This window comes from Heterodontus francisci, chromosome 7 (assembly GCF_036365525.1).
Source record: "Heterodontus francisci isolate sHetFra1 chromosome 7, sHetFra1.hap1, whole genome shotgun sequence".
NCBI lineage: Eukaryota > Metazoa > Chordata > Chondrichthyes > Heterodontiformes > Heterodontidae > Heterodontus > Heterodontus francisci.
This window is the reverse complement of record NC_090377.1, coordinates 106,376,285-106,397,790: the sequence shown is the minus strand read 5'-3', so window position 1 is coordinate 106,397,790 and position 21,506 is coordinate 106,376,285. Positions and strand designations below refer to the sequence as shown.

The 21,506-nt window shown below is 42.6% G+C and overlaps 1 protein-coding gene across 1 annotated transcript in view; it reads right to left on the bottom strand.

Annotated features, from left to right (window-relative positions):
* col6a3 (collagen, type VI, alpha 3) overlaps nt 1-21,506 on the bottom strand; it is a 355,278-nt gene that overhangs the window by 228,872 nt on the left and 104,900 nt on the right. Inside the window, exons 30-37 of the mRNA XM_068036295.1 lie at nt 21,295-21,361; nt 19,801-19,907; nt 18,364-18,432; nt 15,876-15,931; nt 14,139-14,305; nt 13,976-13,982; nt 7,109-7,200; nt 6,733-6,822 (exon numbers count right to left, since the gene is read on the bottom strand). Of these exons, the coding sequence (XP_067892396.1) occupies nt 6,733-6,822; nt 7,109-7,200; nt 13,976-13,982; nt 14,139-14,305; nt 15,876-15,931; nt 18,364-18,432; nt 19,801-19,907; nt 21,295-21,361 (655 nt within the window). The remainder of the gene's footprint in view (nt 1-6,732; nt 6,823-7,108; nt 7,201-13,975; nt 13,983-14,138; nt 14,306-15,875; nt 15,932-18,363; nt 18,433-19,800; nt 19,908-21,294; nt 21,362-21,506) is intronic.

The window sequence follows — 21,506 nt, the reverse complement described above, 5'->3', positions numbered from 1 at the left end:
TTACATCTTTCCAAAATCTGTCTACATATCTGCTCCTCTACCTCCTGCTGGCTGTTGGGAGGCCTGTAGTAAACCCCCAACATCATGACTGCACGATGTCATCATGCAACAAAGATTCATGACTCTTTGTGTACCCTCCCATTTACAGTTGTAACATTTCCTGGGAGAGGCCAAAAAAAGACACACCCTCGGTCAGGGAAAATTTGGGAAAGTCCTCATTGACCCTCAAAGGATCAAATCAAGTTCCAAGATATCATATTCAACTTACCTTCAAAATGTAGTGATGCTAGGCATAGTAAGGAACTTGTCCAGTCCTTTTTTGAACTGTTGCAGTGAACTTGCACTTACCACACAAGCCAGAGAGCTTCCACTGTGCCATTGTAGTCGTACTCCTGCCTCTGTGTCAGAAGGCTGTAGGTTATTGTCCCCCTCCAGAGACTAGAGAACAAAATCTAGGCTGGCATTCCAGTGCAGTACTAAGGGAGTGTTGCATTGTTGGCGGTGCTGTCTTTTAGAATGAGACGTCAAACCCAGGCCCCGTCTGCCTTCTCCGGTTGATGCAAAAGATACTATGACATTATTTTGAAGAACGGCAGGGGAGTTATCCCCTGTCTCCTGACCAATATTTATCCCTCAAACAACATCACTAAAAAAAAGTGCTGTATGTGGAACCTTGCAGTGTACAAACTTGGGATTTGTGGTCAAATCTATAATGTCATTCACTGGATAAACTTACCATATAGTATAAGTGCAGTGCCCTTTTGTGTCACTGGTGGCTTTCCATGAGGAGCGGGATGAAACAATTTGCCCTGGAAAACAAGGCACCTATCACCTGCAGAATGCATTGGTGCATTAGAAATGGACTGATTTGGCACATAACCCCACTAGTAGGATATCTAGTTGTATAAAATTACAAGCCTATGGTCACCTTCACAGCCACTGACACAGCCTTCCATCATCAACCTTGTCTGAAGGTCTGATTCAAATAGTCATCTAAGGTCAACTCATCCAATCTCCCATGGGATACGTCTGCTTGCTCCTCACCTATGTTAATTAGGCAAGACCATCAACAGATCAGCCCTGTGGTATGTTGTTTTCATAATGATCTATCACTTTGGCAATAACAAGGATAAAGGCAGAATTGCGCTTCTTCTGTGCTGTAGCCCTCAGCTCTAACTTTCAACAGAATTTTGTAATATTTAGAATCAAATTATTGTTTAGGAATGTTCTAATACCAGTCACTAGGCTTAATATAAACAGCAATTGCTATACTAATAGGGAAAACAGTATTCGTCCTTTCGATCTAATTTAAAATAATGAACTCCCAATTTTTTCTCCAAATTATCCCAAAGAATGATACATATCACTGGTACAAATCAAACACAAACAAAAGAAATACATTTTGAAATGCACCCTTTATGCTAACACAACTGAGTACTACAAAGTGCTAAAATATTTGTTCAAGTTTTAATAAAAGCATTGCCTCTCCTAAAGGGAGTAGAAGTCTGGCATAAGCTCAGGATATATCAATTGATGGTTAAGTCTACTTGTTAAGTGGAACTCTAAGCAATTGTCAGAGGTAAAAAGAAGAAACACAAATATTGGAAGAGCAAGAACAGAAAATGCTGGAACTGACCAGCAGGTCAGTCAGCATTTGAAAGGGAAAAAGATATGTAAACATTTCAGGCGGAACCCTTCTCCAGAACTATCAGGTGAGTGAAATTTCTTTATAGAAAAGGGAAAACAACAGGTCTAGTACAAATATGCCAATTGCTTTCACCATTAATTCAGTACTTATTTTCTTTCACCTGTTGTATGTTTCCATCATTTTTTGATTTTATTTCAGCAATTCTTTCATGACATTGTAAGTCCAAGTAGCTTCTGCCTGCAGCTAAATATGGCTTAGCATATAATTTACATAGATGGCGCTCAAGTGTTTAAAAATATTGAAGAGTTTCTTTCAGATGAGAGACTATAACCTTTTCGCCATTTTAATCACGCTTGTCAATGGGGAGAAAACTAATGACAATATGTTCCAAGACTTGAACACATAATCAGTGAATTCTTGAAAGATTTGTTATTGTTGGAGTTGCCATTTTTTGGATGAGGTATTAGGACATCCATCGGTCTCTTCAGGTGTGCAAGGCGTTATTTGAAGAAGAGTAGGTAGTTTTTCGAAGTCCTACCCAACATTCTCTCCCTCAATCAACACCACCAAATACATCTGGTCATTAATATTGTTTGCTATTTGTGAGACTTTGCTGTGCCAACTTGGCTGCTGTGTGTGCCTACAAAGCAACAGTGAGTACACTTCAAAAATAAAATCATTTCACTATTTTTCTGATTGAAAATAGTGAATAAATGTCTTCTTTTCACAATATTGGCTATGTACTTTCAATCACATTCTTAGTAACTTCCTTCACAGTTGCAGAATCCTCTGTGGTATCTAGAATCTGACTGTGGGTGGTTCCACAGGAAGCTGTAACCCTCAGGCATATCACCCACATGGTGCTAATCCAAACATGGGCCTAGACACTGAATTTTTAGGATGTTCAACTGTGGAGTGCATCATGGCTGAGCACAATCCTATTTTTGTTTTCCAGGGGCAATACAAATCAGGCATCAGAAACATGCCTAGCATCTTTCATTTTGCCTTGTCCAGCCCTGGGTTGCTGTTGCCAAATGTAGTGCAGTTCCAACTGAAAATCTGTGGCTCAGCACAGACCACAATCCATATGGCACAGAAACACACCAGTGGGAAAGAGTTTCTTTTTTTGCTGATTTTACTGAATTGCATTTACACTTCTGCTGCAAATAGCATACAGAAGAAATCTAAGCCTCTGGGTGGTACATTTCCCCAGGAAACTGTCAGGACAGCTTTGTGAAACATGTTTTTTAGGTTTAAATTCTGCACACCACAGTCCAAACTTTCCTCTGTTTTACAGAAATTCTAAAGAGACCAGTACGCAGAACTCATTATCGTTATCAAATCTTGTGAAACAATAAACTCCACAGATAAAAACCTGAAGATAAATTATATATTTTTTTGAATAAAAATGAATTTGATCTAAATGTGAAATATTAACAAGACATAGCTTTTCCCAACATTTCTTGATGGAATTAAGAATACAGCTGGTTGCAATAGAGCACTCACAAGTTTTGGAATAAATACCATTAAAAGTCCAAAAAAAGCATTGTAATTTGCGTGACTTATTTCGGAGAGAACCTAGTTCTTGCTGTCTAGTCAAAGATACGAAATGATCACTTACAGCTGAGGAAGCACTCGTAGGATGGAACTGTCCGTATCATGTACAGAATGTGTTCTCATTCAATACTTCTTCTGTACAGTGTACTATTCATTTGTGTTCATGCCTAAGAGGAGACAAGTAATGAGCTCGAGAATCAGCCTACTCATTGGAGGATATTGCTACAAGCAAATGTAATTCTTCTGTTAAATGACAGATGAAATTCCATTTCATTGAGCTCGTCCACGTCCCTCCCCTTGAATCATTCTTTCCAAGTACTCAACAAATGTCAATTTTTACTGCTGCCAGTATCTGATCAAAAGACTCTATCTATGACATGAAAACATTATTATTGGAATCTTTATGTGCAAGTCTAATAGGAGCCAACAGATTACATGAAGTGATATATAGTCAAACTGAACTGTACTGCAGCTGTTGTTGATGCCATCGGTATAAGCTTTACATTCTCAAACATTTTAAGGTGTGATTATTTAACTTTGCCATATTATGGGACTGCACTCAATTCCAGAATAGGCCTGTTGGTCTGATAATGAAACAGAAAATAATTAGACCTCATTTGCTCTCATCCTCTCCCTCGTCCTCACTCTCACCCTCGATCATTTTGTTCAAGCTTCAACGGCATTACAGTCACTCATGTTGCACTCAATCTGTTATATTCCATGAATTACTGTAAATAAATAAGTTGTGCAGTGGGCAACATTTTCTGAATTGGTGCCATGTTGTTTTTGACAGCCCTAATTTGTTTTGGCCGCTCTTTCTGGCACAAAGGCTCATCAACAATGATTGGGAACATTGTAAATTAAGGATGGATTGAGATCCCTAGTTGCTAAGTGAAGTTTCAAGGGCAGATGACAACAAAAATAGGGTAGGTATTGGTTATTCTATTGGACCAGAACTCCTGGGTTTGTGAGTTCAATGTTAAGTCAGCAAGTGATATCTTAGAGCAAAAAACCAGAAAAATTTAACCGTGAAAGCTACCGGAATACAATCAAAACCAAACCCATTCACTAATGTCCTCCAGTCAGGAAACCTGCCACACAAACCAGACTGTACTTGTTTCTAGTCCCTATCATGCACTTCACTTAGCTGTACAAAACAAAGCAAGAAGGTGGCCCATGAATACTTTTTCAGGGCAACCAGGAATGGAATAAATATGGTGTCACACATCACTGAGAGTAATTTAAAAACAAGTAAGTGCTGTTAAGCTTGGCTGTAAAGAGCTTAGGTTGATAGAGGAAGGAAAAACTAGCATCACAGAGTCATAAAATGATTACTGCACAGAAGAAGGCCATTTGGCCCATCATGTCCCTGCTGGCTCTCTGCAAGAAGAACTCAGCTAGTCGCACTCACCGCCCTTACTCCATAGCCCTGCATTTTTTTTCTCTCAGGTGCTTATCCAATTCCTTTTTGAAAACCACAATTGAATCCGCCTCCACCACACTCTCAGGCAGGACATTCCAGATCCTAACTACTCACTGCGTAAAAAAGCTATTCCTCATGTCGCCATTGGCTCTTTTGCCATTCACCTTATATTGGTGTCCTCTGGTTCTCGACCCTTCTGCCAATGGGAAAAGTTTCTCTATATCTCCTCTGTCTGGACCCCTCATATTTTTGAACACTTCTATCAAATCTCCTTTAAGCCTTCTCTTCTCCAAGGATAACAACCCCAGCTTCTCCAATTTATCCACGCAACTGAAGTTCCTCATCCCTGGGATCATTCTCGTAACTTTTTCTGTACCCTCTCTCAAGCCTTCATATCCTTCTTAAAGTGTGGTGTCCAGAATTGGACACAATACTCCTGCTGAGGCTGAACCAGTGTTTTATAAAGTGTTACGACCAGGTGAGAAAGGTGTCTCGGGTTCCCTTTCAGCCTTCACCTGGTCTTACTGTAACAGGGTTTAATTTTAAACACACCGTGTTTTTAGCTCCCCCTTGGTGAATCCTTGTTCACCGCTTTCCAATTATAAGGCAAAGAAACCAGCACAAACAGGCTTTCTTAGGTTTCAAGAAAAAAAGTTGAAATTTATTAAACTTAAACTCTAATTCGGTTGATGCCTACGGATACACGATGTGCCCACGTTACCATGCATACACGATACACACATGCAAATGGAGATAGAAAAGAGTAGAAGAAATAAAATGGAAAAGTCTGAGGCAATATCAGAAGAGTTTTTGTTACGGTTCTTCGAGCTTACTGTAGAGTCCTTGATTGTAGGTAGATCTTGCTTTTCGTTGGGGCCCAGTATTCTTCTAAAACCTTGTTCACTGTAGAGACTTTTCTCTCTTGGGATTCATGTGCCTTCAGTGGATTCAGAAACTTGTGAGAAAGAGATGGGAGCAGACAGGAGAGATCTTCTCAGTCCAGGAGCATTCTGCTTTCTGCCCAAACTGTTTGTACAAATTTAAAAAAGTCAGATTGCCCAGCGGGTTCGTCATGTGACTAGCTGGTTTGACCATGTCCGTTTGTTTATTCGGCCATCTTAGCAGTCAATCTGGAAAGCGAGCTCCCCCACCTTGAATGTCTGGTGATCAAAAGGCCATTGTGTGTTGAATGTGTCAGGGAATGGCTGCTTTGTCCTTCCAAACACTGTCCGTTAATATGTAAATGTCTTTTCCAGCCACGGCTGATCTGTTTAACAAGTCTTTTCTTCACTCCAGTAACAGTTTAAAATCAATGTTCATGACAAAATTAATGTGCCTCATGCTTGGCAGGTGGGGGCCTAGCATGACAAAAGGTTCATCATAACTTATTTTCTTTTGCACTCTATGCCTGTATTTATAAAGCCCAGGATTCCACATGTCTTCTTAACCACTTTCTCAACCTGCCTTGCCACCCTCAACAATTTGTGCACATATAGCCCTAGGTCCCTCTGCTCCTGCACCCCTTTAGAATTGTACCCTTCATTTTATATTGCCTCTCCTCATTCTTTCTACCAAAATGTTCCACTTCACACTTTTCTGCATTAAATTTAATTTGCCGCATACCTGGCCATTCCACCAGCCTGTCTATGTCTTCTTGAATTTTATCACTATCCTCCTCACAGTTCACAATACCTCCAAGTTTTGTATCATCTGCAAATTTTGAAATGGTGCCCTGCACACCCAAGTCTAGATCATTAATATAGATCAAGAAAAGCAGGGTTCCTAATACTGAGTAAGCTCAGCAGTTTTTCAAAATAATAAATTAGTATTCTACTAAAGGTAAGGTGAATTGTGCACATTATTCCAAATATAATTTGTTCATGAGTAATAAGAGGTAATAGGTTGGATTTTAAGCAGCCCTCGACGTTGTGATCCATGGTGGGGGCGGAGTGGGGGGGTGGGGTGGCATGAAGATGGCTCTGGATGAGGCCTGCCATGGACCTCAATGCCGGCATGGCCTAACCCGATCCTCGCCGCCATGAGGCGACGGGACCACAATTAATATATTCAAACCAATAAAATTAATACACTTAAATACACTTACCTGAGATCTTGAGGGCCCACCATAATCTTTGGCGTGGCGGCTGGCATTCCCGTGCCTTCAGATCCCTTGCCGGGGAAATGCAGCGCCATACTGGTGGGGAGGAAGAAGGAGGTAGGTTTATCAGTATGGGGGGGATGGGTATGGGGTCAAATACACACAATGGGCAGAATTTTACTGGCCCCTTAATGCCTCGGGTCATGGCGCGGGGGCCGGTAAAATGTTGCAGGGAGAGGCTCGCCTTAATCCGTGACGTCAAGAAGGGCACACCACATATTATCGGTGGCGGGGGGACCTGGGTACGGCCCCCCCACTGCCTGGCGGCGGGCCCTTCATCTGCATATTCAAATGAACATAAATGAGATGCTAATAAACTTACCTGCAAGCGGCGGACGTCCCATGCCGATTTTACGGCCTCTGTTCAGCCTTCGCGTGCCTTCGGAACTCTGCACGGATTTCCGAAGCGAGAATCTGGCAGGGAGAGGGGAGGAATAACATTTTCAGGGTGGGAGGAGTGGAAGAGCGGGGAAAACATTTATTATTGGCTGTGGGGATGGTGGGGAGGGGTTGAGGGTCAAAGGGAACAAATGTCGGAGGGGGGGAAGTTCGTGATACGAATAAAATTTTATCATGGCGGTAGAGGGCATTAATGTATGATTTACCCATTGGGGGGGGTGGGAGACGGGATTTAGAGTTGAAATAAAATTTTATTTTTATATCCCAGAGACTGGGACTTTTAAATATTAAAATGTTACTGAAGGGCTTGAAGCCCTTTAAAAATGGCGCCAGCACCTGCGCAGTGGCACAGGATGCCGTTGCCGGGGACACGGTGGCCACTTCTACATGTCATCGGGGGGATTTTGTGGGGGGGATAGTCAGATGTGAGAGGTAAGTGTTTTGGGGGGAAAGGGCAAATAGTTATTGTTATGGGGGTGGGAAAGGGGCAGAAGAAATATATTTATTTAATCTTGGGGGGAATGTTTCTTTAGAAATTTAAATATGTCGGCAGGGCTTTAAAAATGGCGCCAGCGCCTGTGCACAGGCTGATGCCATTGCTGGGGATGGACAACCCACCCCCTCCACCTGATTGGGGGTGGGGGCTTGCCCAGCTATTTGAATGAGCCACCGTGCTTGAGATTGCAGCTGCTCTTTGGTGTGCGGCCCACACGGATGGGCCGCCATTTTTTGAGCTCGCTGCCGAGATTGGCCAAGAGTTCTTAAAATCCAGTCCAATATTTCTTTCCCTAGAATTAAGTACCCTTGGTAAGCATTGCCTAAGCTTGAAACTCCTCATTGCATTGACTGGTTACTTTCAGCATATTTGTGGCTTCTTAAAGAATGAAGTTAGGAAATGAGGGCTACTTATTTCTTGTTTCAATGTCACACCAACATGCTATGAATTTGACCCCTCTCCCTGCCCACTGTCTCAGGTTGAACCAGACTGTTCTCAATCTTGACGTACTATTTCACACCAAGCAAAGTTTCTGACCCTGTATCTTCTCTATCACAAAGACCACCTGCTTGCACCTCCCTAACACCCCCTCCTGCTTCCATCCATACCTTGTTACCACCAGACCTGACTAATCTAACCCCTTCCTGGCCAGCCTTCTATTCTCCACCCTTAGTCCTCCGTAAACTTACGCTCATCCAAAGCTCTGCTGCCCGTATCCTCTGCTGCACCAAGTCCTGCCCCATTGCCCCTGTGCTGGTTCACATACATCGACTCCAGTCTCCCAACGCTTCATTTAAAATTCTCATCCATTGTATTCGCTTGGTATATATGCACTAAACTCACCAGAAAAGGTTACTGATTGTCTATTCCAGTGTAAGTTCCTTTTGAATGGCATGATAACTCTCAATTGTGAGCAAACAACCCCTTTGGCACTGAAAATTAACTTGTAACAAGTGTGAAATCTCATGCCTGCAGATTTTAATTATTGTTGATCTAAAAAAGTAACAAATTTTTACTCTCCTTTCTGTCTTTTTTATCTCTCTTTTAATCTTTCCCTCTTTTTATTTCACTTTCTATACATGATTTGACATTGGATTAAATGTTCCAACATCCTGGTTCAGACTGTGCATGCCTCATAAACAAATCTTCAATCTGATTAACTAAGGAGATAACACAGTTGCTAGGCCTTCTCATACAGGTCCCAGATACACGATAGATGGGGGCTGCACTGAAATGGCTTTATAATTACAGTAAGTTCCAGTGCAAAAGTCCGTTAAATGTCTATGGGAAGGTACAATTGTAACAAATGATGTCAAATCCGGTCCAATATATTAATGTAAGTTGCTGTCGTAGTAATAAATGATCAAAAGTCACAGTTAACTCTTCTATGTTTACCATTAGAACACATCTAATGATCAGATGCTTTGGCCTTAATATTTACTCAGGACCACAGAGTGAAATGGGGAGGATTTTCAGATGGGAAACTTGGAAACATAGGTTTCCTAGATGTCCTGTGGAAATTAACTGCGGGGCATCTTTTAAATTTTTTCAACAGGTTTCCCATCCAACAGCCAGTCAAACTGACAGGCTGCCTATATATTGGGCATGAGTGCAAGCGTGGAGAGGATACCAGGTGAGTCTGACATCCTAGTAGGGTGTTGGACGTTGCGCGGGGGTGGGGTGGACATCACACAGGCAGGGGTTAATCATTGTACGGGGTTGGGGTTGTCGGTCATTGCATGGGGATTGGGCATCACAGTCCAGGTAGTCATCACAAGGGTGATGGGGGTCGACCGATAACTGGGTTCTGATCATGTGCAGGTCAGTTTGTTGGGCCTGCAGGAATCATTCCTGCTTCTCCTGGCTCACAAACAGTGCAATAAAGGCACTTAACTTATGGATTTTTTTTTATTCATTCATGGGATGTGGGTGTCGCTGGCCAGGCCAAAATTTATTGCCCATCCCTAATTGCCCTTGAGAAGGTGGTGGTCAGCTGCCTTCTTGAATCTCTGCAGTCCATGTGGGGTAGGTACACCCACAGTGCTGTTAGGAAGGGAGTTCCAGGATTTTGACCCAGCGACAGTGAAGGAATGGTGATATAATTCCATGTCAGGGTGGTGTGTGACTTGGAGGGGAACTTGCAGGTGGTGGTGTTCCCATGCATTTGAAGCCCTTGTCCTTCTAGTAGGTAGAGGTCGCGGGTTTGGAAGGTGCTATCTAAGGAGCCTTGGTGCACTGCTGCAGTGCATCTTGTAGATGGTACACACTGCTGCGACTGTGTATCGTTGGTGGAGGGAGTGACTGTTTGTGGATGGTGTGCCAATCAAGCGGGCTGCTTTGTCCTGGATGGTGTCGAGCTTCTTGAGTGTTGTTGGAGCTGCACCCATCCAGGCAAGTGAAGAATATTCCATCACACTTCTGACTTGTACTTTGTAGATGGTGGACAGGCTTTGGGGAGTCAAGAGGTGAGTTACTTGCCGCAGGATTCCTAGCCTCTGACCTGCTCTTGTAGCCACGGTATATATATGGCTACTCCAGTTCAGTTTCTGGTCATTGGTAGCCTCTAGGATGCGAATAGTGGCGGGGGCTCAGTGATGGTAATGCCATTGAATGTCAAGGGGAGATGGTTAGATTCTCTCTTGTTGGAGATGGTCATTGCCTGGCACTTGTGTGGTGTGAATGTTACTTGCCACTTATCAGCCCAAGCCTGGATATTGTCCAGGTCTTGATGCATTTCTACACGGACTACTTCAGTATCCAAGGAGTCATGAATGGTGCTGAACATTGTGCAATCATCAGCGAACATCCCCACTTCTGACCTTATGATTGAAGGAAGGTCATTGATGAAGCAGCTGAAGATGGTTGGGCCTAGGACACGACCCTGAGGAACTCCTGCAGTGATATCCTGGAGCTCAGATGATTGACCTCCAACAACCACAACCATCTTCCTTTGCGCTAGGTATGACTCCAACCAGTGGAGGGTTTTCCCCCTGATTCCCATTGACCTCAGTTTTGCTCGGGCTCCTTGATGCCAATACTCGGTCAAATGCTGCCTTGATGTCAAGGGCAGTCACTCTCACCTCACCTCTTGAGTTCAGCTCTTTTGTCCATGTTTGAACCAAGGCTGTAATGAGGTCAGGAGCTGAGTGGCCCTGGTGGAACCCAAACGGAGCGTCACTGAGCAGGTTATTGTTAAGCAAGTGCCGCTTGATGGCACTGTTGATAACACCTTCCTTCACTTTACAGATGATTGAGAGTAGGCTAATGGGGCGGTAGTTGGTCGGGTTGGATTTGTCCTGCTTTTTGTGTACAGGACATGCCTGGGCAATTTGCCACATTGCAGGGTAGATGCCAGTGTTGTAGCTGTACTGGAACAGCTTGGCTAGGGGCATGGCAAGTTCTGGAGCATAGATCTTCAGTACTATAGCCAGAATATTGTCAGGGCCCATCGCCTTTGCAGTATCCTGTGCCTTCGGTCATTTCTTGATATCATGTGGAGTGAATTGAATTAACTGAAGTCTGGCATCTGTGACGCTGCCCTCCTGCACTCTTCATTGAACCTGGGTTGGTCTCCTGGCTTGATGGTAATGGTAGAGTGGGAGATATGCCGGGCCATGAGGTTATAGATTGTGGTTGAGTACAATTCTGCTGCTGCTGATGGCCCACAGCTCCTCATGGAGTCCCAGTTTTGCATTGCTAGATCTGTTTGAAATCTATCCCATTTAGCAAGGTGATAGTGCCACACAACACGAAGAAGGGTATCCTCAATGTGAAGGTGGGACTTCATCTCCACAAGGACTGTTCAGTGGTCACTTCTGCCAATACTGTCATGGACAGATGCATCTCTGACAGGTAGGTTGATGAGCACGAGGTCAAGTATGTTTTCCCCTCATGTTGGTTCCCTCACCACCTGCTGCATACCCAGTCTAGCGGATATGTCCTTCAGGACTCGGCCAGCTCGGTCAGTAGTGGTGCTACTGAGCCACTCTTGGTGATGGACATTGAATTCCCCCACCCAGAGTACATTCTGTGCCCTTGCCACCCTCAGTGCTTCCTCCAAGTGCTGTTTAACATGGGGGAGTACTGACTCATCAGCTGAGGGAGGGCAGTAGGTGTTAATTAGCAGGAGGTTTCCTTGTCCATGTTTGACCTGATGCCACGAGACTTCATGGGGTCCAGAGTCAATGTTGAGGACTGCCAGGGCAACTCCCTCCCTACTGTATACCACTGTGCCGCCACCTCTGCTGGATCTGTCCTGGCGGTGGGACATGATATACCCGAGGCTGGTGATGGCAGTGTCTGGGGCATTGTCTGTCAACCTCACTCATCTCCTATTACCTGCTGGGTTTCCTGAGGCCCTAGATTTCTGGCATTCATGAATTCCAAACAAAAGTGTTCTTAAAATGGAGGCATGCAATGACTGACCAGCCTCCTGTGTATGGATTGGTCATATGCCCCTGGCCTGCTTTCGTTAAAACCAGATGTGGTGAGTTGGAGGCAGGTTGGGGTTAGATTTGAGAATGTTAACATTTTTACTTTCCACCCCCAATCCACCAACTTTGGGTTAAAAGTCCCCCGACACTGTTTGCTTTACAAATGTGTATTATATTTTTCAAAATGAATTGCAACAATCAGTTGTTAGCCTATACACTTGACATTCCCAGATTGCTGTGAATACTCGGAGTAATTCCCAGTGGTGAGTATCACTTGCATTTCGCACACCTTGGGAAATTGTTCCGTTTTAATCAATGGCAAATCATAGGCTGCATGCCCATGATTACCTGAGATGTCCTCCCTTTGAGTGCCACATCCCATTGGGAGTACTGATTGCACAACTACCTTTACTAGCTCCTCTACAATGACACTGCGAGAGATCTACATTCAGATACTTATTTATAAATAGAAGACTTAGAAATAAGATGGCTGAATTGGAACCAATTGTGACAGCAGGAAATACTGATTTAGTGGGAAGATTAGGAAGATTATGGCTGAAACCAGAGAATGGCAATTATTTCAATAATTAGGGTATAGCGTGCTCAAAAAAGAAAGAAGGGATAGAAATATAATTGAGATTGAAGTCCCATATAACAGAATTACATAGAATTTACAGCAAGGAACAAGCCATTTGGCCCAACTGATCTATGCAAGAATTTATGCTCCACTTGAGCCTCCTTCCACCCTACTTCATCTCTCCCGATCAGCATATCCTTCTATTCCTTTCTCCCTCATATACTGATCTAACTTTTCCTTAAATGCATCTGTGGCACTTCCTGCAGCACAAATTTTACATTTAAGGCAGGGATGAAGAGGATCTCATTATCATTTTTCAATTCTGTTTCCCACCAAGCCAGGGTGTGCAGACTGCAGGTCGGGATTGGTGGGTGGTGAGTGGTGGTGGTGGGGAATGGAGGTCTGTGATTTTGGCAGGGCCTAGAGAGACAGGCCATAATTGGCAGGGTGGAGGCCAAAGGCCTCCTTGAGGGTCGGTGCAGGACTCCTTCTCCCTCTGGCCCTCAAGCAGTGCTATAAAAAGCACTTACCCTCTGGAATTGGCATCTCCCATCTCCATTTCACTGCCAGGTTTCTTGAGCCTTGGGAAACACCTGTGGCAGTGCTGTAGGAGCCTGATTTAAATATGTTAATGAAGTGTCCCACCTCTGTAAAAATAGCAGCAGGCACATCCACATCAGGTTGGGGTTGTGTTTTGTGTTTTGGTTCTTCACATCTCTCACACAGATAACTAACAGCTACATAGCGTGATTTTATTATCCCATACTCCTCAAGTTTGGGTGCCGACTTAAAACATGGCAGAGATGCTTTAAAATATATAAATCCAGCCAAAATGAAGTCATTGGAATCTTGATGAGATTTTGTGCCATTCACACCCTCATTATATTAATTCCTGTTCCTGCCCACCACCCCCACCCTCCTACGGGTGGTAGCTGAGGGTACTGCTTGAAAAATATGTTGTCACTGCAGCAAGTGATATAAGAGACATTCTTCTTTTGAATGGGGTTTGCAGAGGGATTATAGCGTGCTCATTGCGTAGGCAGCCAAGCCCGCTGATCTATGGCGCTACCTCTACAAATCCTAGCATATTTGGTCTGTTTGGGGGAGCAGGAAGAAAACGTTGGAGAGCCAAGAGATGGGAGGAGACCTGTTAGCATCCACCTTTACACTCTCAACCTAGTGCACAAGCCAATCATTCCTGCACTTAATTGAAGAGCAAAACTTAGGAGGCTGCAATTTTCCAGACAGGCAGTGATGGACTTCACCTGCTCAAAGAAGACCTACAGCCAACCTGTAGGGCAAGCACAAAAATGACTGTTGCAGTCAAAGTCACTTTTTGCCTTCATCCTATTTCAGCCTGCCACAGGGGATATCTGTAATATCAGTCAATCTATAGTCCATACAGGTATCAAACATGTGATTGACATGTTGGTGCACTAGCAAATACCTTCATCTCTTTCCCTGTGGATATCAGGAAGCAGTAGGATAGGGCTTTGAAGTTCAGAAAGATTACAGGATTTCCTCAAGTGTGGGGAATTGCAGGTTGCACACATGCAGCCTGGCGTGTTCCTGGACACATTGCTGGAGCCTTCATGAATTGCAAGACATTCCATTCTGTGAACATGTAGCTAGTCAGTAACCACTTTCAACAGAGCCCGCTGGTCACAGCCCACTTTCCAGAACAGCTGTGATGCCACCTTTTTCTTCTGTCAGTTACCTATTCTGCCATGGTTTGATGCTGGACAACAAGTACAAACTTGGCTTCAAAGAAACTATTTATGTAATGATATATCCCAGGGATACAGTAGCTATGCAAATTGTTAGTTTTAAAATCTCTTAGACTTTTTTCATTCGTTGTTAGTTGGATGAGTCTCAAAATCCATTACAAAGTATTTAGACTGGCATAACATCCAAAAGAGAGATTCAAGTTGTTTCTGTCTCTCTTTCTCTCCTTAATTGTGAAACTCCTTATTTTAATCCCATTATTACTAGATATGTAAATTATTTCATTGCATTTGGGAAATTCCGTGCCTGTCTTGCATTTTAGCCACTCCATTTTAGCCAAAAACAGAAAATAATAGAATATGGATAAGCAAATAACCTTTGGCTAAACTTGCAATTAGGCATTCATGTGGAGTGAAACGTATATGTTGTTTATCTTCTTTCTAACAGTTTTTGGGCATGGTTTAAAGACTGAGTGAATTAGCTCCTTTCCAGATCTCCATCTTCCAGCAGAGCACAGCAATATTATTCTACTCAGTTATGTGTGAGTGAGAGGACCTTTGACTTCTTGCTAATGCATTTCAGATGCTTTGACTATTTGGGGAAGTGTAGAATCATCATGAAAGTCTGCCTTATATCTGCAATAAATTTTATTCCACATTGGCTGTATTATCACCCCTGGGCAGAGTTATACATTAATCAATCTGCAGATGACAGTGAAGATAGGGGTCAATTGGAGAAACTGTGACATGAAAGAAAAAAAAGACTTGCACTTATATAGTGCCTTTGTTAACCTCAGGACATCCCAAAGCTCTTTACAGCCAATGAGCTGCTTTTTAAAGTGTCATCACTATTGTGATGTAGGAAACACAGCAGTCAATTTGTGCACAGCAAGCTCCCATAAGCAGCAACATGATAATGACCAGATAATCTGTTTTTGTGATGTTGATTGAGGATAAATATTGGCCAGGACACTGGGAATAACTCCATGCTCTTCTTCCAAATAGTGCCATGAGGTCTTTTACATGCACCTCGGAAATTGACAGGGCATCAGTTTAACATCTCTTCTGAAAGATAGCACCTCCAACAGTGCCGCACTCCCTCGGTCAGCCTAGATGTTGTGCTGAAGTCTCTAGAGTGGAACTTGAACCCACAACCTATTCTGGCAAGGGCAGAAATGTATTTAGTTGGGCATGATTAAATATAGTTAATAAGCTTTTTAAAATAATAGACAATGACAATGGCATAACTATAATGGCTTATTCAGAAATCCTGGCTGAAATAGTACCAGGACCACTGCAATTCCTCTGCATCTCAGTGTGACTAGCATGGAGAGTTGACCTCGCCAGATTCAGCAAGATCATCTTACAAATATCATTAGAATACGTTCACCTATTTTCACATGTACATAGAGCACATAGTTGCCAACACAATTATAAGGAAATGATGAAGCAATACATACCTGTCTCCCGTTAGGAAATCTTTGGAGAGATTCTGTTTCACTCCATATTTGAATATCTTCTCAGTTCAGGGAATGACTTAATCCCTTAGTAAAGACAACGAGTTGTTGAAAGAACTCGTGTTCTAGGTGAAGCATGATATGTGGGTCAGTGTCTTTTTTTCTTATGTTCTAGTATTGTTTTTTTGAAGACCCCAGTGGTATTTTGGATATTATGTACTGCATTTCATTGTGAGAGAATGTCTGGCTTGAGTTGTCCTTGTTACAAGAATTAATTTCCTTAAGCCATTCAGACATTCCTCATATTTCTGCTGCTCTGTTATGACAATACATAAATATATGCACACCATTTGTGACAGCAGGAAGGGATCAACTGTTTTGGATCATTTTGTTGCCATTTTTAAACGTCCTATATAAAATGTTGCACCCACGTTTATAACATTTGCACTGTATCATTGGATCTGCATTGAATTCCAAATGACTTTATGAAGCTGTGGGAGGTACAAAACATTATTTAAGAATGATCCAATAAAAGAACTGTCAAAAATTGTGTGACATAGAATCATACAGAACAAAAGGAGGCCATTCACCCCATCGTGCCTGTGCCAGCTCGTTGAAAGTGCTTTCCAGTTAGTTCCTGCTTGCTCTTTCCTCTGCAAATGCCTCCTTTTGAATTATTTATCCAATTCCCCTTTGACAGTTAATACTGAAGCTGCTTCCACCATCCTTTCAGGCAATGCATTCTAGATCAAACAACTCGCTACATAAAAAAATTCTCCTTATCTCCCTTCTTGTTCTTTTGCCAATTGCCTTCAATCTTTGTCCTCTGGCTCCACTTCTGTCAGTGGAGACAGTTTCTCCCTATGTACTCTATCAAAGCCCCTCAATATTTTAAATAACTGTATTAAATTTCCATTGAACCGTCTTTCAGCTTCTCTAATTTCTCCACAATATTGAAGTCTCTCAACCCTGGTACTATTCCAATAAATCTCTTTTGCACCCTCTTCGAAGTCTTGGCATACTTCCTTAAGTGGAATGCTCAAAATTGGGCACAACACATCAGAGGCCTAACCAGTGATTTATAAGATTTAACGTAATCATAGAAATTCACAGGACGGAAGGAGGCCATTTGTCTCATCATGTCTGCACTAGCCAACAAGTAGCCATCCAGCCTAATCCCAGTTTCCAGCTCCTGGTCCGTAGCCTTCTAGGTTACGGCACTTCAAGTGCATATCCAAGTACTTTTTAAATGTTATCAACTCGTCCTGCCACTTTCAAAGTTTTGTGTATGTAAACCCCCAGGTGTTTCTGTCCTCGCACGCACTTTAAAATTGTACCATTTAGTTTATATTGGCTTTGCTCATTGTTCCTTCCAAAATGCATCACTTCACACTTTTCTGTATTAAATTTCATCTGGCATGTGTCTCCACATTTTGATAGTTTGTATGTCTTCCTGAAGTCTGCTGTTAACCTTTTTTCCATTTACTATATTTCCGAGTTTCATGTCATCTGCAAACATTCAAATTAAGCCCTTTATACTCAAGACCAAGTCATTAATATATATTATCAAGAGCCGTGGTCCCAAACCCAACCCATTGTAAACTTCCTTTCAGTCTGAAAAACAACTGTTCACCACTACTCTCTGCATTCTCTCCCTTAGCCTATAATGGGTTCACACTTTCACTGCCCCTTTATTCCCATAGGCTTCAATTTTGCTAACAAGTTGAACATGTTGTACTTTATCAAACATCTTTTGAAAGTCCAGTAGTTAATCTATCAAATGTTTGAACATTGAGCTGTGAATCTGAATAGCATTTTATTTTCTCCAGTCACAAAGGAAACAAATGATAAGATAAGAACTGGAACCCAATGTTGAACACTTGGCACCTTTATTACCTAATGCCCAATTCTGGTTCACTGACATGACTGGAATTATGTCATTTTCTTCTTAATTTGGCTTGGCTGATTAACCACAACCCATTTCAAATAATTCCATTGTTTCATTCTAGTGCTGTCTTTGCAGCAGAATCCTCCAACTCATAACTCTCAATTACATCTGCTTTGGGACTCTCAAGCGATCTGCAGTGAGGCTGCAGTGTCCCGAAACAGATGATACTATTACATACTGCAACAAACTATGTGGCTTTGGTCTTCTGGGGTAAGTACTAAAAGCTGTTCTGGTTTTTAAAAAATGATTAGTTGTTTCCTTTAGCTGCAGAACATTCTAGCCTTTTGTTCTAATAAGCTAATTAAGGAGTTTGTAATGGATTTATGGCATCTAATTCTCTGTAAACAGGTTGTGTATATACTCTGTATATATAGTCATCTGATGCTTATGGTGCAATTGCAGTTTAACATCGAAAAGAACTTACCCAGGTTATAGAAAATGTAAATCCTAACATTCAACAGACCAAAAGAGTGATGTGGAGAATTGCAAAAAGTCTTAAGCCTGAAATCACTGGGGATCTAAACGAACAACTAATGATAATACAGTGACGTTATTCTTTTCCTCCAAGACTAACAGTTCAAACCCAGCTCTCTTCCACTGTGAGCTCTGAATCTACATAAATACAAAATTACAAACAGAAAGATAGCAAAAGATCACCCGGTCCATCTAACAATCCCCATCCAAAAATGGTGTAACCGTGTACAGAATTGACCCACTCCTGATCTAATAGTCTCCTGGAACATGTAATTCAGGAAAAACTGGAAATTCTTTTCCCATTCCCTAAGACAATCAAACAAAACTCCTTGAGACAGCAATTCTGATAACTTATCACAATTATGACTACTCGCAAATTCCCTAGAACTACAAATATCCTCTTCATATAGGAAGCTGTCTGGTTCCCTTTCAAAGGAATGTAGTGAATCCATATCAATCAACCCCCACGAAGCCTTCATTTCTCTCGTTAGCTCTAATCCTTGAAGTGTGCTCTCATAACTAAAAGCTCTTAGGCTATATCATATTCTGGTCACCTCCTCTGCACTTTCTCCAGAGCCTTGATAACCCTGATACCAAAATCGGGCATACTGATGTGTATGTATATATCAAATCTTTTTTAGCCTTATTTAGTGTTATTATTTAGTGTTCTTTGTTTAATACTTATTGCTGTTGAGTATACAACATAAAAATGATCTACCACATAAGCCCTAAAAAATGCACTTTGAGTCTGTTTTCAATTTTTAATTTGCACTTCGTATTGCTAGAAATAGCATGTAAGAGATTTACACCCAAGATCACACAAGCATCAGTCAACAAAAGCCACTAACTCAGACCAGAGGGAATGGCTGCAAGGACTCCAGTACAATGATTATCTGAGGTGTTTATTGTTCAATCACCAACATCCTTGCCACTGACAAAGATTATTACACATTTAACATTGATGAATGGCATCTAATCTCTAATATCTATTAGTCATATAATTATGGTAGAACCATAGATATTTATAACACAACCCATCATGTCCATGCTAGTGCTATGGTAAAGCAATTGAGAACTAATCCAGTTCTGAGGAACAGTTTTATACCTGAAACATCAATTAAGTTGTTTTCTCAACAATTGCCACTTGACCTTTTGGACAGCTACTCCACTCTCTCCGCACAGCTCTGTATCTCCTGCTGCTATAAATATCTGTCAATTTGCTGTCAAAAGTTGCAATAGTTTCTGTCTCAACCATGAGGGAAGATATTCCATGCTCCAGGAACCTTTTGTAAAGAAATTTATCTTGACCTGTCTCCTTTTTTCCATCACTTCCACCAAGACCTGCAGTGCAGTGACTGAAAACCTAGGTCCATGCTATCCCTCATGGACAACCATTGTTGAATCTTCCACAACACAATATTCAGAATGATCTCAGCACCACAGGAACCACAATGCACCTTCTCTTGAAGAGGTACAGGCTAACTTTAAGTAGTAATAGGCACTCACGGTATTGGGACCCCTGCTGATGTATGCAGCCAAACAACAGCACAGCGAGTGCTGACAACATGCAGCCATCATGGAAATGAACAGGTAGCAACAAATTGTCATCATGCCTGCATTGCAATGAACAGGCATAGGTTAAGTGCACATTGCTATTCCTGTGCCTGGATTTGGATATTATCTAATTTATTGCTCTTTGTTTCTGGTAAGGAATAAGTGAAGAGTAGACCAGGGTGTCATAAAGGGAACGGTCCCTTTGCAATGCTAAAGGGGAGGGGAGATGTGTTTTTGCGGCATCGAATTGGAGGTGGCAGACATGGTGGAAGGTGATCAGTTGAATCTAGAAGCTGGTAGGATGGAAGGTGAGGAAAAGGGAATAAGGGGTGGCACAGTGGCGCAGTGGTTAGCACCGCAGCCTCACAGCTCCAATGACCCGGGTTCAGTTCTGGGTACTGCCTGTGCGGAGTTTGCAAGCTCTCCCGGTGACTGTGTGGGTTTCTGCCAGGTGTTCCAGTTTCCTCCCACAGCCAAAGACCTGCAGGTTGTTAGGTAATTTGGCCATTGTAAATTGCCCCTAGTGCAGGTAGGTGGTGTAGGAGAATGGTGGGGATGTGGTAGGGAATATAGGATTAATGTAGGATTAGTATAAATGGGTTGGCACAGACTCAGTGGGCCAAAGGGCCTGTTTCAGTGCTGTATCTCTCTATGACTCTAAAAGCAAAATACTGCAGATGCTGGAAATCTGAAATAAAAACAGAAAGTGCTGGAAACACACAGCAGGTCTGGAAGCATCTGTGGAGAGAGAAACAGAGTTAATGTTTCAGGTCTATGACCTATCATCAGAGGACAAGGACAACCCCATCTTGGTCCTGGGAGGAAGGGGAAGGGATGAGCACAGAAGTGTGGAATTGCATTTGACTCTGTTGGGGGCTCTGTCAACCACAGTGGAAGGAGTCCTCCAACATCAGGCATCATAGTGGGGGGACTTCATTTCAGTATTAAAACTAAGTTAAACACATGCAAATTAACTTATCTTGTTCCAGCGGCCGTCCCATGCTGATAGTCCGGTCGCTCATGCGCCTTTGAAACTCCGTTCAGAGTTCTGAGGTGTGACACTGGTGGGGAGGGAGGAGGAGTGAAATTATCAGGGCTGGAGGAGGGGAGCAGAGAAAACACTTTGTATTGGCTGAGGGGATGTTGGGAATGGGGTTGAAGGACAAAGGTAGCAAAGTTGGTGATGGGCGAAAAGTTTTTTTGTGAATTAAATACATTTAATGGTCATGGGGGGAGAGGGGCTTCGATAGGTTAAGTTTTAAATTTTACTTTGCCCTCCATGACCCCTTTAAAAATTAAAATTGCTGGTAAGGGCTTGCAGCCCATTAAAAATGGTGCCGGCACCTATGCGGAGGCGCCGGACGCCTTTGCCGGGTACGGAGCAGCCGCCCCATCTACGTCATCAGGGACGGCCACTCTGCCCCCTCCACTTAAATGAGCCCCTACGCAAAACATCGCGGGGCTCAGCGATGGCAGATCCACACGAGCGGACCACTGAGATCAGAGTACGCCACTGCAATTTGCAGAACGCTCATAAAATTCAGCCCACAAGTTCATGTCATCAGGGCCTGGCGACTTATCCATTTTAAGTTCTGCTAATATTTTGTTCTGCTATGCAATTATCTCTATCAACAATTCCACATCCTCTTTTGTACATT